The sequence below is a fragment of the Gouania willdenowi genome, chromosome 13, assembly GCF_900634775.1.
Source record: "Gouania willdenowi chromosome 13, fGouWil2.1, whole genome shotgun sequence".
In the NCBI taxonomy this organism is placed as follows: domain Eukaryota; kingdom Metazoa; phylum Chordata; class Actinopteri; order Blenniiformes; family Gobiesocidae; genus Gouania; species Gouania willdenowi.
In genome coordinates, this window is record NC_041056.1 from 43,443,228 (window position 1) to 43,457,766 (window position 14,539).

Consider the following 14,539-nt stretch of genomic DNA (forward strand, 5'->3'; position numbering starts at 1 on the left):
CAATTAGTACAGCCAGAAACACGGTAATAGTTCACCATTTCCTCTCAAAATTCGGGATTTGCTTGTTTGTGTGCTGTTTGTAAACCTACTGCTTATCTCCAAAATGGCAACTTCCAGGTTGATGACGTGGTTGTGACGCGCCGTGAAAACCCTTTATGTACTAGCTGACTCCACACAGTTAGCAGCTACATGCTAATGGTTGTGCAAGCTGACTCCACACAGTTAGCAGCTACATGCTAATCATTGTGCTAGCTGTGGGTCACTCACCTGGATGGTGTCCAGGGAGATGTCAGCCCAGTACAAACAGTTCCTGTCGTAGTCAAAGTCGAGGGCCACGGCCTCCCTGAGGCCGACCAGGGGCAGGGCCTGGTCGGAGCCTGTGGCCAGGTCGTAGCGATGGATGGAGTTCCTCACGGCATACAAGATGAACTCGTTACTCTCTGCAGGGTCATGGTACAGGAAGGACACGGGACATGAAGGACACGGAACAACCAGGACATGTCCGAGCACGGTGGCTCACCTCCAACAGGACAAGGAAGCATCTCTCCATCCAGCCTGGACTCCACGTCTCCTCCGCTGCAGCTGTCGCCTGCCACCTTCCTGTAACTGTAGGGACAGCAGACCACAGCTTTCCAAACATCCCTGATTATTAATCTACCTTTGTTTACCATCTACAAAACTTAACAGTTTTCTATTTCAAAACACTTCCAAACTCGTTCCAGCTCATCTTCAGACTGTCCTAAACAAACCATCCACACATTTATCACTGATCAATAATTGATCCAACAGAGCATCAAAATGTTTGTCTGTAAACGCTAACGTAAACATTTAAAAATGACACAATTTTCAAGATTTGAAAAACATTAGAATTTTATCTGAAAAGTAGATTTGTTTTTTTTTACATTTTGGATTTCACCCTCAGCTAACAATCGGAGTCAATCCAAAAACAAAGCCAATAATTCATACTTAAAAACTGATAACTTACATCTCCATGATGTCGAGGTAAAAGTTGTGTATTTTTGTGTTAATAACGCTAACAGCTGCTGATGTGCACACATGTGACTAGATTATTTGATTAGTGCTAATGCAAATTAGCTCAGTGACATGGATAATCATCTCTGGTGTTGTGAGTTCAAGCTTCAGCTCATGTAACATTTCCATGTTTGCCAAAAATTGCCTGGCCCCACCCCTTGCTTGGTAATGCTGCTTTCTAATTTGTAAAATGCTAACACTTTTCATTTTAATGTAATACTATGTTCTATTTCATTCCTGCTGACCACCAGAGGCGGTGCTTTAAGCACTGAATATTCCTATTCACGCATGCGCAGTGCAAGTATGTATACCAACAATGTCACCAGTGACCACGGATGACCCGGAAGAAGTAAGTAGTAAGTAAGTAACATTTATTTCTATAGCACCTTTCTCAGACAAAAAGCCACAAAGTGCCACAAAGTGCTAAAAACAGTTCACACAGTATAAAAGGCCATGACAACATAGAATCACAGCAGCCTAAGAGTAGCTAATTAAAAGCTTGAACAAATAAAAATGTCTTTAGTTGGCTTTTGAAGAGGTCGACAGAGAGTGGAAGATCCTTCCAAAGCCTGGGAGCAGCAGCCTGGAAAGATCAGTCTCCTCTGGTCTGAAAACAAGCGTGAGGAACCACCAGCAGATACTGATCCACAGACCTCAGAGCCTGAGCAGGGGTGTAAGGCTGGAAAGATACTGATGTAAGAAAGAGCCTGACGCACGCAGGAACATATCTTCTGGTGTCACTCCAGGGCGCTTTCCTTTTTTTCTTCTCGCACGCAGTTTGCTGGAAAATACTGCATACAGCTACAGCTAGCGTCGCCAGTAGCTCCGGGACCGTGGTAGGTCGGAGCAGCGAGCATTCGCCCTCCAGGAGCTGTGACGGTGAGTGTTTGGATAGCAGTAGCTTCACCCATTAGCAACCTCTGTTGGCACAGGCCGTGTTAGTGCCACCTCCCCCCAGCATATGGTTTGTGTTTGGTTCTGCCGATACACACAGTGCAGGGTGATACCGGACAGGCGGCGTACGCGCCCCCTCCCTCTGTTGAGCTAGAACAACTGTGTTAACTATGTCTTCTCAGTGCAACTACAATGGATGTCTCTCATATCTGCACATCCTGTGTGGCTTCATTACAGCCAGAGGATGCTTGACCTATGCCCCGCATGCCTTGCCCCTGAGCACCTGCGGTCAGGCAAACCCTGCATTAACTGGCAACCCTTGCCTCGGGCAGCAAGGGTTGCCAGGTTGGCAGGAGTGGAAGGCTCAGTAGCTGAAGTCGACCTCCTCCCAGGCCAGCCACCTCCGGCTCGTCAGACACACTCTAAGCGGCGGGGAGAGGCTACGGCAGCTGCCCCCTCCCGGCAGAAAGCCAAGTCTGACCATAGTGGGTTATCTTCTAGTCGAGCAGCTGTCTGCTGATTGGCCGATTATTCCCCTGGTGGCTGATGCAGCACTTTCTCCTCCAATGCCAGCGCTGCTGCCTGAGGAGGATACACTCTCATTTCTGTGATTATGTGGAGGATTTGGATGTCGGATCCCAGATGTCTGAGCAGAGCTCCCACTTCTCAGATCAGAGTTCAGGGACCAAGGTGAAGGACAACTCCATGCGCGCTATCATGCGCCTGGCTTTACAGCGGCTGGACACAGCTGTCGATTGGTAGGCACAAGCTGGTGTCCCTTTTCTTGAAAGGGGTTTAGAGGTTGTATCGTCTGAGAGCCACAAGGTCCCCAGCATGGGATCTTCTCTTGGTGCTTGAGGCACTGCGCCTTCTACCATTTGAGCCCTTGGCACAAGCAGCGCTGAAGTGGGTTACCCGTCAGACTGCGTTCCTTCTGGCCATTTCCTGGGCGACCGTGGCTCAGATGGTAGAGGGTCGTCTTCTGATCGAGAGGTTGGGGGTTCGATCCCAGTACCTGACTATGTGTCAAAGTGTCCTTGGGCAAGACACTGAACCCTAAGTTGCTCCCAGTGGTCGACTAGCGCCCTGCATGGCAGTCCTGTCCCACTGGTGTGTGAATGTGAGAGTGATTGGGTGAATGAGCTGATATGTAAAGCGCTTTGAGACTGTTTCAGTGGTGATAAAGCTCTATATAAATCAAGTCCATTTTACTATTTACCATTCCTCAGCAAAGCATGTCAGTGAACCTGTCAATCAGCGACGTATGTCTGAGGTGGAATGCGAATGGTTCGGGAGTCAATCTGTGGCCAAACACAGCTTTTCTCCCGAAGGTGCTGTCCCGCGCTCATCTCAACCAGCTCATTTGGCTGGCACGGTTCAACCCTTCTTCCGTGGAGCCGGAGGTCCAGCTTGACCTGTTGTGCCCAGTGCGTACCCTGAGGGCCTATATTGCAGCCACTGTAGGCTTTCGGGGGTCTGATCAGCTCTTTCTCTGTTATGGTGGTCCTAACAGGGGTGGTGCTGTCTACAAACAGCGCCTGTCCCACTGAATTATCGGGCAAGTAACCGTCTCCTCCCATCTGGTGTGCGGTGCCCCTCTACCAGGAGTGTTGCTACATCATGGGCTGCCCTGAGGGGAGTGCCCCCGGAGGATATCTGTGCTGCGGCCTCATGGGCATCGCCGGGAACTTTCTCCAGATTCTACAGGGTGAATGTGGCCACACCCCATCCATTGGCTGTGGTCCTTCGGCCAGAGTCCTCTGACTCTACACACTGAAGGGTGGAAAGCAGGATTCTTCGTGACTTTTCTGGCATACAGTAATTAATTCAGCGCTTAAAGCACCACCTCTGGTGGTCAGAAGGGATGAAATAGAACAAAGAGTTACGAATGTAACTATGGTTCTATGAATCCCGAATGACCGCCAGAGCTCTGTCACTCAGAATCCTTGTGTGCTCACGAGAAGACTGGAGTGACACCTGAAGATATAAACTTCCTCCGGGTTATCCAGGGGTCACGAGTAACATTGTTGGTATACGTACTCGCACTGCGCATGCGTGAAGGGGAATATTCAGTGCTTAAAGCATCGCCTCTAGTGGCCATTCGGGATTTATAGAACCATAGTAACTCTTCCTATTTTGCTTTTGCTGTAAATTGCTATATCTTTGTCAATATCTAACTCAGTTTTAGCACCAGAATGTTGGTTGTCCACTTTCTAATCTACAATTCTATGCTTTTTGTAAAGTTTGCACATAAATTTCTATCAATTTTTTAATTGACCCAGTTTATGGTGTATGCAAATCTTAACTGATTTACACTATTCAAAGATCTAAATGTTCTGCTGCTTAGTGACATTGATCATATCTAATTTGTAAAATGCTAACTCTAATTTAAGGTTTTATGCAAATTAAGTGGCTTTTTAAGCGTTAGCGTGCTTGATTAGGTCTGCTAGAGAGTGACAGCTGCTGCTCATGAACTTTTAGGAAAACTGCTGTAAAGCTTTAATCCTGCAGCTACAGCCACAATTTATAGCTTAAAATCTTCTTCTTTCTTATAATTACACTTTTAGTGGGAATGCTTAGCATGCAGCTCTTACTTTGCTTCCACAAGTGTTTATTTTACCATCAAACTTCTTTGTGCAGCTGTAGCTCAGTGTGATCAGAGCTAGCGTTTACCTTCCTTTGAGCAATCATCAGTGGACCCTGGTTCAAATCTTGCCCTGCACATCACTGTAACTGTTTGTTAAAAACCTCAATGACTTAACGTAATGCTGTTAGTTTCCTGTGAGTACTGCTACAAAATACTCAGCTCCTGGTAATGTGTACAAAACTTGTGTTCATTGACAATAAACACGTACTGCCGAAGGAGTTAGCAACTATTTTTTGCATTCCCACATTTTTGTAGTTACCCTTTGCTTCTCCTGTAGGTGGTGCCCACGGGGCAGGGAAGGGTGGAGCATAGAGGTCACCCAGGAACTCAGGTCAGGGATACACACTTGTAGAGACAAGTCTTCATTCAGTTTAAAGCCGTAGTTCACTGCAGAGAAACACACACACACACAATTACACACTGAGAGGCTCCGCCCACACTAAACTGCAGGTGCTTATGATGTGGTCAGCGTGAGCAGGCCGGGAGCACCTTGTGCCTCCCTCACCATTCGTAGTCCTGTCGTGTGCAGGAACAGTTGGAGACGACGACGGGTCGGTCGAAGTCCTCTCCGTTAAAACACGTGGCGTGCGGCGCTCGTCTCTTAAACGTGATTTCTCTGCCCAGCAAACACTCGTTACCGTGTTCGTCTGATGGAGACCAGTGTTTGTAGTCGGCCTCAGAGCAGGGAACACCTGGAAACCAGTGAACACATCACATTCACGGTCACTGTAGGTCTGAAGAGAACCAAACCATTGCATAATAATGAGTCCACCTTTGACCCTTTAGGAAGTAATCATCCACTGTTTTTACAAATGTGTCCTAAAATCTTCTAAATGTCCTTATTAGTAGATTTATGCCAAAAAAACACAGTGTAATGCACCATATTTATTTAATTACCATTTTTAAAAGGTAATTAAATAAATATATATACAGTTTTAGAGCCTGTGTTACTCCATCTTGATGATGTCACACGGCCCCATTGCCTGTAAACATCCATTGTTTTCTATTGGAGTGAAACATTCAGCCTGATTTATAGATCATTTAGTAGATTTTTATATAATTTTGTATATTTTTAGATTATTTAGTAGCTTTTTATATAATTTAGTAGCTTTTTATATAATTTAGTAGATTTTTATATAATTTAGTAGATTTTTAGATCATTTAGTAGATTTTTATATAATTTAGTAGATTTTTATGTAATTTAGTAGATTTTTATATAATTTAGTAGATTTTTATATAATTTAGTAGATCTTTATATAATTTAGTAGATTTTTATATAATTTAGTAGATTTTTATATTATTTAGTAGATTTTTATATAATTTAGTAGATTTTTAAATAATTTAGTAGATTTTTATATAATTTAGTAGATTTTTAGATTATTTAGTAGATTTTTAGATTATTTAGTAGATTTTTAGATTATTTAGTAGATTTTTATATAATTTAGTAGATTTTTCTCTCCTTTTGTTCGCTTTTTCGCTTCCTTTCGTTCGCTTTTTCGTCCCAAAATAAACTGCTGTTTTTGGTGTTGCTCTAACAATCAGGAGAAAGGTTCAACGACGTTGAGGTAAACCTCTATTGTTACCAAAATACGGCTATCAAACCAGCGCAGAACCCTTCTTTTTCAGGGACCTTACTCTCCCTTAAACCAGTCCACTGGACACAACTCTGGTGGCTGACGATAGACCACCGTATCACTCATGGAACGTCCACCTAAAAGTCCTTCAATCCTCAGAGGTTGTGTGTGTCTTCAATTGTCTGTGATTTTACTCTAACTTCAGCCACCAGAGCGTGTCAGTGCACTGATTGAGGGAGAGTAAAGGTCCCTTAAGAGAACTCTTTTTCTCTGCTTCATTGTCTACTACCAAACCTCACCTGTTGTTATCCTCTGTTTGTAAACTAAAGAGGTTTACATCGACATCTTTAACTTTTACTGGTTTTTAGAGAAACAAAAAGCATTAATTATGTGTAATTATGACTAAAAAGCTACTAAAATGTTGAAAAAAGCTGTTAAATGATGTAAAAAGTTACTAAATAATCTAAAAAAATCAGGCTGAATGTTTCACTCCAATAGAAAACACTGGATGTTTACAGACAGTGGGGCCTTGTGACATCATCAATCACATGATTTCAAGTTAATTAAATGAATATGATGCATAATAATGTGTAAGACATACTGTATATCTACTAATAAGGACATTTAGAAGATTTTAGGACACATCTGTAAAATCCCTTTAATGCTGTGTATTACAGTTAGAGGTGTACTGTGGTGACTGACCCAGGACATCAGAGGTGTTGACCTGCAGGATGAGCCAGCTGTGTTTCTGCTCTGCGTAGGAACCAAAGATGGTGAAGATGGTGCTTTTCTCTCCAGGCTCTGTCAGCAGCTGGTAGACGTACACCTCCCTCTCTGAGAACCTAAAGTCTGTCCACGTCTGGCCCTCATTGGTGCTGAATCTGGAGAAACACAAATGTGACTGAAAAAAAGTGACTGACTGGGAGGGGGGGGGGGGGATTGGGGGGGGGGGGGGGTATTAGCGGCTCGCTCCTCTACATCTTATCATCTAGATCTAAACTTTAGATCACATTTTTTCCACTTTAGAGAAATTTTCAGCACTTTTAAACCCTTTCACCACTTTTCCACCTAATGTCACATATGTTGACCCATTATTGTCACTTTTAACTTCTTTTCACCATATTTCATGATTATTTTGCCAATTTAACCACATTCACCATTTGTCATTCCCGTGATTTGACACTTTGAACCTTTTTAACCACTTTTTCTGTCTGTTTTTGTCCACTCAAACAACTTTTAACCCATTTCTGTGGTTTTTAAAATCCCATTTCACCTCCTTTTTCACCATTTTTGGTCACTTTGAACCATTTTATTAGTGATTAAAACCATGATTTCCATCTTTAAGATGACTATAATAATAATAATAAATGTTCCTGGATAACAGTGGATATTATTCAGATGAATAAATAAATGTGGTTATCACAGATTCATAGAACAATAGACCATCATTTTACTGACTTTATGGATGGACCCCAAAAATCTCTCCTTTATTCCCCCTTATAGATGGTCCTGTCTCCACATGACTGTTCTTCAATGTTCATGTCTGTGTTCAACCACCTTCAGCTACAGTGGGGGTCCCTGCTCTATGGAACCTTTATTTTGGAAGTTACAGGCTGAACAGGTTGAGAACCACTACTCTGATGCTAAAGCTTAGCTTAGCACTGATTGTGCTTGACTCTATGTGTTTGTTTTGAGCTGAAACTGGACCTTTTCCTGTTCAGACCTAAACACTTACTTGAGGTGTGTGGTGGAGCCTCCTTGTGCGATTGCCATCAGAATCCCCCCGTGATCGGCCCATGAGTAGAAGTGAGGACCAACCAGAGCCTGCGTTACAGTGACAACAGATCACTACAGGAAGAAGAACCTTCAGGTCCACAAACAGTGTCTACACACTGTATCAAAGACATTTCTAATACTCAGTAACATGTGGAGGTTTAGCATTAGTGTATTTTTAGTGCTCACCTCTTTCCAACGAGCACCAGCACTGCTCGATACGTAAACGTTGGGTTTATTGGCCAAACTTCTGCCAACAGATCCTGAAGGTAGAGGAGGAGGAAGCAGAAAAACACACACACACACACACACACACACACTTTTATTAAAAAGGTCAAAACTGTGATTATTCTTATTCAACACTCATAGAAATAACATAAAATGTAAAATCACATTTTTAAAAATTAGTAATATTAAAAAAGTCCAAAGAATTATAATATTTTTTTTTACTTTTTAAAATTCTCAATGACTCCTCCCCCCTACGTCCTCTGACATGATGTCACACCCCCATATGGGGCACCCCCCTTATCTGGAAAACACTGAGTTACGCTAAGCTAATAGCTGGTTACACTTCTCTTTGTGTACAATTACATTATTTCATCAGTTATTATTTTGACATTCATTTGCATATTTGATTGTCTCCATTGTTTATTGCTAGGCTAATTCTAGTTAATGCTAATATTGGGCTAATGCTAGGTTAATCGTAATGCAAATTCTAATAACAGCTAATGCTATGTAATGCTAATGATAGCTAATGCTATGTAATGCTAATGATAGCTAATGCTAATAATAGCTAACATTAATAATAGTTCATGCTAATGCTAGCAATGCTAACTAATGCTAATGTTAATACTAATGTTAATAATAGTTCATGCTAATGCTAGCTAATGCTAACTAATGCTAATACTAATGTTAATAATAGTTCATGCTAATGCTAGCTAATGCTAATGATAGCAAATGCTAATGAATGCGAATGATAGCTAATGATAATGCTAGGTTAATGCTAAGCTAACGCAGTGTTGAGCTCAGCTATATTATTTGACGTTATTGATTGTTTTTGACATTTATTTGCATTGTTGAGTGTCTGCATTGTTTAGTGCTCTGCTATTGCTAACTAATGATAGCTAATGTTAACGCGAGCTAATGCTAATATTAATGCTAATACTAGGCTAATGCTAACACTAGCTAATGCTAACACTAGCTAATGCTAATGCTGAGTTATTGCTAAGCTAACGCAGTGCGAAACAGGCCAGCACCTGCTTCCTTACTTATCATTTCCTTTATCATCATTCTAGTTTATCATTTGTTTCATGTTTCATTTAATGACTTTTACCAATAGTTTAAACTATCAGTTATCTTTTTGTTTTCAGATTAATTTTTTAATAAAGGGTATTTTAGTTGAGTAGCGAGCACGGTTGCTCTTTCCTGTCTCGCTGCATCTCATTCTACTTTTGAGTACCAATAAAGTTATCTTTACATTTGTAATCAGGCTTCTATCTAGAAAGCAGCAAAGGTCTGCGTGTGTGTGTGTGTGTGTGTGTGTGTGTGTGTGTGTGTGTGTGTGTGTGTGTGTGTGTGTGTGTGTGTGTGTGTGTGTGTGTGTGTGTGTGTGGAGTGAATATCTCCCCAACACGGTTTGAGTTGGACCTGAAACTTTGTCAACGGCTTCCAAATACCACAAGTGTCTGTATCTGTTATTTTTGACTTTTGGTGGTTTCAAAATGTTTATTTTAAATCTTTTTCATTCAGGCACATTCAAGTTTGCCCAGAAGTGAAACCGATTCAGCTTTTGACCTCAGTGTGTGAGAGGGCGCTAGCGTGTCATCTATATCTATTTCACTGCACAGCTCCTCACAGTGACGAGCAAGAGTCATGCGTGCGGCCAGAGCCAATCACTGCGCACACAACCAAGCAGACACTGTAAACACACGAGTGAGAGAGAGGAAGATAGTTTAGACCAGGGGTCCCCAATCCTGGTCCTCCAGGGCCACTATCCAGCATGCTTTAGATGTTTCCCTCTTCCAACACACCTGATTCAAACAATGAACTCATCATCAAGCTCTGCAGAAGCCTGATAACGATCCTGGTCATTTGAATCAGGTGTGTTGGAAGAGGGAAACATCTAAAACATGCTGGATAGGGGCCCTGGAGGACCAGGATTGTGGACCCCTGGTTTAGACCGGAGAGGGGGAGGGACGTCTGAGTCAGCGCGCCGGACGGCGGGACCCCGGCAGGCACAGCAGTTCTGGCCCAGGCAAAGGGGGGCGACGACGGTGGCGAGGAGAGGAGAGCGGTGGTGGCCACTCCTCCAGCCGCGGCGCGAGCCCAGCCCCTTAGAGTCAATCCTTATCCCAAAGTTACAGATCTGACTCTTTCTAAAGAATCCACGTTTAACTAAACTATCACAGTGATTAGTGAACCATTAACACTAAACTACCATATTGTGCTCTTTTGGCTGTAAACAGAGGCTAACTCGTTTCAGCTGCCCACAGCAATGGCGTTGGGTCGGGAAATGCCCGTATGTTGTGACATCACGTGGGAACTGTATATATTGGAGCCTGTGGTCATGTGACTGCTGTAAAGTAAAACGTTCTACAGGTCACATGACCTGGCCAAAGGCCAGTCTATCCAAACTTACATAGTCAGTATTTCCAGAGGGAAGCCCCGCCCAGAGCATAGATACTGTTAGCGCTGTATATTAGCCTGAGAAATCATTTATAATAACTCATATCAACTCTTTAGGTCAAACAATCCACTGTGTGCCTTTAAAAATACCAGGAAGAATGTTTTGACTAGAAAAATGTTTAACAGATATGTTGAATTAACATTTTGACTTGTCAAAATTTCCATTTTAACATTTATTAAGTAGGTGGGAAGTATTGATCACTGATTACAGGACAATTACAGAGACAGATCGTAATAAAACACTTTAGGAAAATCTGTAGATCTTGTAAATCAGATGTGTGTGTGTGTGTGTGTGTGTGTGTGCGTGTGTGTGTGTGTGTGCGTGCGTGCGTGCGTGCGTGCGTGCGTGTGTGTGTGTGTGTTAGTATGTGCAGCTGAATGGATCTAGATACAACCGTGCATGATGCGAGTGCATTAATTCATTCAGTGTACATCTGTACAATTTACGGATGAAATTAAGATGCATCGATCACTGCGTGCCTGCATTGGTTGCATCTATTTTTTCATCCATCCATCATCCATCCATTGATTGCATCTATTTTTTCATCCATCCATCATCCATCCATTTTCTGATCCACGTGTTCCTGTTTTCAGGATCAGTTTTTTATGTTGTATTTCATTCTATCCTGTGTTTCCGCGGCACATTGAATGCACCACCTGTTTTGTGTTTTGTTTTGAACAAGTAAGCTGTGAAGTACGTTGGTACAGCAACACAGAGGTCAGCTAGAGCAGTAGCTATAGATGAGTTTTATAACACACCTAAAAACTTGAAATCAGTAGAAAGATGATAAACTTGACCAGAATCATGTGGTTTAAAGAACGTCCTGCTGCTAAACCGACTACGCTATCGTCACAGCGCCCCTGCTCCCCCCGCCCCCGGCCCCACCCCTAAGGAGAGTGGAATCAGAGCTCCAGGAAAACTGGAGAGAAAAGAACCTCCAATAACTTTAGTGTAATGCGGTACTCTACAGCGCCCTCTACCTGTGATAAACACATACAGTAACTGACCCCAGGTCTCTTTTAATAAGTGTGTTTTATTTTATTTTTTGTCTTATGGACATTAAATATGAATCAATGAGGGTCTGTTTACAGCAGCTGTGACTGTTAAATAATAGTTTTCATCTCTCTTTGCACTAACTATTATTAATATTCATATTATACATGTTAATGCTACTGTATTAGCCTAATAGATGCTGAACAGTTCATATTAGTATCTGTGGCAGAGAGGAATATAGACATTATTATTGAGAGTGATGATGTCACTGTTTACTGTTTAAGTCGTGACAGAGAAATAAACAGGTTCTAAATGTGAGGAACCACTTCCTGTTCCTGATGTTGAATCTGGTTCTAAATCCCAACGCTACTGGTGAAAACAACTGGTTTATGGTGTTTTTAAAGAGGACAAAAATAAGTTACATAAAGTGATGCATAGTTCTACTAGAGATTATGAGCTAAATGCTGCTAATAAGGAAATCAATAAATCCTCTCCATCATATCTCCAGGGGATTCAATGTATCGCATCTCTGTTAGTGTATCGAATTGTTGTCAGTGTGTGTGTGTGCGTGTGTGTGTGTGTGTGTGTGTGTGTGCGTGTGTGTGTGTGTGTGTGTGTGTCACCTGTAGCCATGATGAGACCAGGTGCTGAGTCCTTGGACAGGATGGACATCCTCCTCAGCTGGATGTTGAACAGCTGACTCCAGCGCTGGGCCAGGTGCAGAGAACAGCCTTTCCTCAGCTAAACAACAGAGAGGAATGAGAGTGGGCGGGGCCTAATCTACCTGCTACACATCTGTTGATCTGCACCTCACACTCCACACTGCCCCCCAGGCTGTCCTCATTGGGGGGCTGCAGCAGCTCCCACGTCCCCCCCTTATCAAATGTAATGACTGATCTCATGTTGTCCTCCATCACTGAGCCGTTGACCAGCGTAGCGATGAAGACCCCTCTGAGCCCCTCCACACGATGAAGGTCAGCAAACGGCTCGCTGGAAAAGTACCTGGAACACACAGCAGGGGCGGAGCTACAGGGGGGGCTTAAGGGAGGACTTAAGGGAGCCAGGCCTCACAACTGGAGAACTGCTGAGGAGATGGTGCACGGGAACAGATGGAGCGTTATCTCAGTCTGGATCCAGTAGAAAGTGACCATAAAAAGCTGTAAATGGACTGATATGCAGACGTGGAGCAGTGAGGAGGAGACTTCATGTAGAGATGGAAACACATCCGTTGAAACTGATCAGAAATACACGGAAACCTTTGGTAACAGGAGTACAGCATCCCACCTACCTGTCTGTTCATAACAGTTATAAACATCTAATGCTTTTAGATTTTATATCTTTATACACTGGGTTTTTCTATGAGATATGTATAAATATCTGACCAGTGAATGTCTGACACTGCATGGGTCCCACAATCGTTCACCTGTATTTAAAGTGAGTTTCCTTAAATAAGCGTCCACATCCTCAGGTGAAAAGCTTTCTACATATTATAAACTATTTACAAGCTTTAACAGCGGTTCGTTCATTGCTATTTTTACATTTTTCAAGCGTCACATCTATAAACAACATGGTTTCTGCACAGAGTATGTGCGTCAGTCATGTGTCCCATTCATTCTCTAAGTTAAACTTATTAAAAACCATATGAGGAGCACAGTGGGACAGGAGAGACTGATGGACTTACCATGATGTCCATAGAGAATGAGAGAACAAAGAAAATGAACATACAGAGCATCGTGGACGAGTTCACAGAGTGTAAGGCTCGTCATATGCCCTTCATATAGTGGTGAGTATGTCTATAATACTTCATATAGTGGTGAGTATGTCTATAATACTTCATATAGTGGTGAGTATGTTTATAATACTTCATATAGTGGTGAGTATGTCTATAGTACTTCATATAGTGGTGAGTATGTCTATAATACTTCATATAGTGGTGAGTATGTCTATATACTTCATATAGTGGTGAGTATGTCTATAATACTTCATATAGTGGTGAGTATGTCTATAGTACTTCATATAGTGGTGAGTATGTCTATAATACTTCATATAGTGGTGAGTATGTCTATAATACTTCATATAGTGGTGAGTATGTCTATAATACTTCATATAGTGGTGAGTATGTCTATAATACTTCATATAGTGGTGAGTATGTCTATAATACTTCATATAGTGGTGAGTATGTCTATAGTACTTCATATAGTGGTGAGTATGTCTATAATACTTCATATAGTGGTGAGTATGTCTATAATACTTCATATAGTGGTGAGTATGTCTATAGTACTTCATATAGTGGTGAGTATGTCTATAATACTTCATATAGTGGTGAGTATGTCTATAGTACTTCATATAGTGGTGAGTATGTTTATAATACTTCATATAGTGGTGAGTATGTCTATAATACTTCATATAGTGGTGAGTATGTCTATAATACTTCATATAGTGGTGAGTATGTCTATAATACTTCATATAGTGGTGAGTATGTTTATAATACTTCATATAGTGGTGAGTATGTCTATATACTAATATAGTGGTGAGTTCTAGTGTTTTTATAATACTTCATATAGTGGTGAGTATGTTTATAATACTTCATATTGTGGTGAGTATGTCTATAATACTTCATATAGTGGTGAGTATGTTTATAATACTTCATATTGTGGTGAGTATGTCTATAATACTTCATATAGTGGTGAGTATGCCTATAATACTTCATATTAGTGGGTGAGTATGTCTATAATACTTCATATAGTGGTGAGTATGTTTATAGTAGTTCATATAGTGGTGAGTATGTCTATAATACTTCATATAGTGGTGAGTATGTCTATAATACTTCATATAGTGGTGAGTATGTCTATAATACTTCATATAGTGGTGAGTATGTCTATAATACTTCATATAGTGGTGAGTATGTCTATAATAGTTCATATAGTGGTGAGTATGTCT

The 14,539-nt window shown here is 41.7% G+C and overlaps 1 protein-coding gene across 1 annotated transcript in view; it reads right to left on the reverse strand.

Annotated features, from left to right (window-relative positions):
* Nucleotides 1-14,539, reverse strand: part of sorl1 (sortilin-related receptor, L(DLR class) A repeats containing) — a 119,255-nt gene that overhangs the window by 61,715 nt on the left and 43,001 nt on the right. Inside the window, 11 exon segments of the mRNA XM_028464750.1 lie at nucleotides 268-440; nucleotides 521-606; nucleotides 4,833-4,872; nucleotides 4,875-4,907; nucleotides 4,910-5,001; nucleotides 5,079-5,265; nucleotides 6,850-7,028; nucleotides 7,883-7,971; nucleotides 8,110-8,183; nucleotides 12,223-12,340; nucleotides 12,409-12,601. Coding sequence (XP_028320551.1) covers nucleotides 268-440; nucleotides 521-606; nucleotides 4,833-4,872; nucleotides 4,875-4,907; nucleotides 4,910-5,001; nucleotides 5,079-5,265; nucleotides 6,850-7,028; nucleotides 7,883-7,971; nucleotides 8,110-8,183; nucleotides 12,223-12,340; nucleotides 12,409-12,601 — 1,264 coding nt within the window.